At 38.0% G+C, this 4,320-nt stretch overlaps 1 protein-coding gene across 1 annotated transcript; it reads right to left on the reverse strand.

Moving 5' to 3' along the window:
* Positions 1-623: 623 nt before the first annotated feature.
* Positions 624-3,654, reverse strand: LOC140951815 (uncharacterized). Its single transcript, XM_073401170.1, has 3 exons — positions 3,189-3,654; positions 2,230-2,333; positions 624-1,296 (listed from the first exon to the last, which is right to left on the reverse strand). Exons 1-3 carry the CDS (start codon positions 3,319-3,321, stop codon positions 967-969), a joined length of 567 nt encoding a protein of 188 aa, XP_073257271.1. The 5' UTR covers positions 3,322-3,654; the 3' UTR covers positions 624-966.
* Positions 3,655-4,320: the final 666 nt, after the last annotated feature.

Here is a 4,320-nt window from a genome sequence, read left to right on the forward strand (position 1 = left end):
CATCATTTTATATATCGGTGAGACTTCTAACCACCATGTCATGGTCAGATGCTAGTAAGGCTATTAAGAGTTCTTCTCTTAAAATTTGATTTAATCCAATTACAAATCTCAGGATTAGTATCTGAAAACCGCGATTTGCATCATGGCAAAACTGGTCACGGGTGACAAGATAAATTAAACAATGCTTTCCGCACTTAATAGTAATTTAAAAACCGGCACCCATCACCTCCTAGTTGTGAAAACCTGTTTCATTCTTGTTAGCCTTTTTTCTTTCAGTGTTAGAACGTCTAGATACGTCGTACTTTGCAACGAAATTAAAACTTTTCTTTGATTATATAATTATGGTCACGATAATAGCAAGTGATCTACCCGCTTGTCTACCGAAGTTTCAATTAACCTCTCACTTAGCGCTCCTTCAGAACGGTTTTTGATTAATATTAGATTTCAAGCCAAAATGGTAAGCCTTAACATGCCTCTTAAACACTGCTGTGTACAAGCGAATTGTCCACAACTCCAAATGTTGATCACCATGAACCTAAGTTTTTTAGTTTACAGCTGTTCTTATTAGATCATGAAGTTAAAGTTTAAAACGATTACTAAACTTTATCCAGTCCTTTTGAAAATTTTTGCATGGTCACACAAGACCAAAATTTCTTTTATTTTACCTTTTTACCATAATTTAATTGTCTTGAGCATTGCTATGTACTATGTTACTAGCCTCTCGATGGCGGTAACGGATCCTTCCTGGCATTGCCTTGTGGGTCAGCCAATTGCCAGTCGCTTACTTCAGGATCTTATTCAGCTCTATTCACATAATTTGTCAGCCTGAGTAAAAGTACAAGGAACAGGCTGGCTGTCAAAAAAAAAAACATCCAAAATAATATGAGCATCGCTTTCTTTTTTAAATACTGTTCTTGGTACGATTTCATTTCCAAGATTTTTCTCTAGAATCTTATTCAGATCTATTCACATCTTTGTCAATGTACAAGTAACAGCTTGCTGGATTTCATAAATTCTGCCTGGAAAAATTTTATCTTCTCTGATCGCGTGCACACTTTTCTCGGCCAACATGTCATCTTTGTGAATAAATTGAAACCAGGCTTGTCTGTCAGAAGTCGGTCCATCTGTGTGGTCCTTTATCTCCTTCATAGATGCGTTCCCTGACTCATCACTGACCAGAAATTTTCCTGATTTTGCAGACTGAATGGTAAAATACTTGCTACTCTGCGTTCTTCTGTCAACATTGTCAACTCTAAACAAGAACCTAACATCGTTAGGGTCGCGGCCATCGGAACACTATGTGCAATAAAAAAAAGAGAAAAGAAAAACTGTTTTTACTTTATCCAGTTGACATCGCAATATATAATTTAAGCGCTCAAGTGATTAAGAAACTAATCAGACCTAATAACGCAGCTCATGATCGGTTTCACATTTTCAGCGCATGAACTCGTTTCCCTGTCACCATCGATCTTGTAACCCTATCTTAGATTTAATTAAAAGAGCTGATATCTGGGGGCATTCTAGGTAAAACAATATACGAAAAGGGTGTGACTTATCACAGCAGTCTAGTACCCTCTTTTTTTTCTATAACAATGTATTTTATAAGAATATTGAGAATGAAATTTGGGAAACCTTAAGAATATTTTAAGGATAAACTCGGGACTGGGAGTTTCAAAATAACAACGACTCAATTTGTGTTTGTAAATCTGTCAATAAAGTAAAATTTGCGTTTTTAACTTAACCGTAGAAAATTATTCCTTTCACAAAACGGCAAGAACATTGGTAATTAAAACCCCAATACCTTCTAAAGCGGAAATGCCATTAACTATAATTAATATTTATAATTTGAAAAAATTCAAGAATATTCTCAGCCTATGATAGACAGAAAAATAGGAATATTAAAAAAAAGGTGAAGAAGATGAGGTGCATGGCTAGAACTACTCATATGCTCTTAAAATACTATTCCCTATCACCTAAAGACATGGATCTAAAGGATCCTTAAGAAAGTCGGATAGATGAGAAACAGCTTTTTGTTAATCGTTATAACGATTTACAAGAAAGCTATTCGATCTGTCATAAATTCTTGTGCGTCAAAGAACCTGGTTAAAGCTTGTTGTTTATTCTACGCAATAACATCAAGGGAATGTGTCTGAGTGCATGAGGTGACCCCCAAATCTGATGAGTATCACTATGGAATTGCCATTTTACTTAACTCGGATTGTTACTTACCATCAGAAATACTTTGTTATTCTCTGCACACAGGAAGTATTTTTTGTCCCCAATGTAGCACGAGAAGGTGTTTTTTCCTGGGTCACATTGTCCAATAGAGAATTCTGAAATACAAGAAGGACTCAATGGAGATAATGTTAAGAACCTGATTATGCAACAGAAACCAGTGTCTGTTTTGACGAGTTTCGATATATGCCTCTCACAGGAGACAAAAATTAAAATTGAAAAGTGAATTTTGGCAGCTCCCAGTAGCATAAGACCTAATTCAGCGTTGAATAAGGGCACAGAGGGGTTTCACAGTGCGAATCGCATCTAAAATTATTGTACAAACGAACAAACGTGACCGATGGAAACGGCTTGAGATCGAGTACAAGTCTGTTGAATCATTATTGACATTATCCATGCCCGGATGCCGGAATAACCGTAGCCTCCCACGCAGTCGTTTTTGGAGCTTCTTGCCGCTTTAGGATCCTTTAGATGCAAGAATAACTGTCGGCTGCGATAAAGGCGAATCTTTCCCAACGAGGCATGACTGCTCTTGCTTCTATCGGTCACTTTCAATCATATGAACAAGGGCCATTCGTGCTGTGAATCGAGGTCAGCTCTCCGCCCGGTCATTTTTCCTTTAAAGCCGATCAGTTGCCTTATACTTTTACTATAAAGTTTGATGTAGCTGAAATTCACTTATCAGTTTTTGTGTTATTCATGCGATCTTTCATTCAACTTTTAGTAAAAATAAAACGATGAATGGATTCCACAAAATGAAGGAAGTCGGGTCAGTGCAGTAGGTGCTAGTCACTCACATACCTAAGGCAGTCTCGAGTACTGCAAGAATGTTAACCGCTTTCACGGTTATGAAATGCACATGCTACTGGGCTAGTTAATTCCATTCAAATTTAAGAAAATGCTATTTAAATTTTTTAATCATCATTAGCTTGATGTCAATGACTGCCTTTTACCTGTTGTCTGCTCGTAAGTGTTCCCCATAAAGTCCACTGGAATCATCGATTTACAGTCTTGGTCCTTTGCTTCCAAAAACGCTGCATTGGAGCTTTCTCGAACTTCTGAACATATGATTCTCAGATATTCCATTGATGTGGAGATGAGTTCCGTTTGTCAAGAAGCAAAATGCACAGGCCTAGGTTTCTACTGTCAAGACCTAGTATTTTTTTTCCTTCCTCTAACTGTAAATCTTCCTCGCTCCAGTACCTAACGACCACTCAAAGTGAGCTTGATGTCGCACAGCTTGCCGGCTATTAATTCCTTGGTAAGGCCGGTTTCCGTTCGTGCGTCTTTCTTTTCTATGGAAACACTTCTTTACTGACTACGACATTCGCACAAAAATGCCTGATCTCGAACGTCAACCGTTCAACTTGGTTTTACAGCTTGGATGATTGCACGATAAATTTAAACAATTGATCCGCGAAGTTGGTACTTATTGTTATAATATTACCGGAAGTTTAATGTAGATGCGTGTTGAGGATTCCCAGAAAAGCGAAAAGTCACGCACTGCTTTAAATTGAAAATGAAAAGTCACAGGACTTTTGTCTCTTCCGGAAGTTTTGCAATTGTTTTATCCTCCCTTTGTTGTATTAGTATAACTACTGGGATAGCCTGCGTAGCAGGCGTCGAAAGGGGAAGGGGATAGGGAAAAAGGGAAAAAGGGAGGGGGGTGCTTTTCTCCCTCCCCCTCTCCCTCCCTTTTTTGCGCCTAGCACGCAGGCTACTACTGGGAGAAAGCCCCATAGTAATGATTTACTTTATGTGGTCGTGTGCGATTTCATAGATAGAAGGAGCCGCGTTTTCAAGATGTGAAAATTGAAAAATGGTCACGTACGGCTTGTAGTTTGAGGTAAACAAAAGCTAATTCCTTACAATATCTTTTTGAGCAGAGAATATTTTCTAAATGATTACTAGGAAGTGTTCTCTTTACTCACAAAGCTTCTCTGCAGTTTTAAATTTCTTCATAGTGTTTGTCTGAAAATATTTTTATCACTATACGGCTGTAAAATAGCTCACTAATTTCGTCTCTGGTAGCCTTTCCCACATTTCCGTGAACTAAAACAACAACTCGAGGCTTGGGGTGACAAA

This window comes from Porites lutea, chromosome 11, assembly GCF_958299795.1.
Source record: "Porites lutea chromosome 11, jaPorLute2.1, whole genome shotgun sequence".
In the NCBI taxonomy this organism is placed as follows: Eukaryota; Metazoa; Cnidaria; class Anthozoa; order Scleractinia; family Poritidae; genus Porites; species Porites lutea.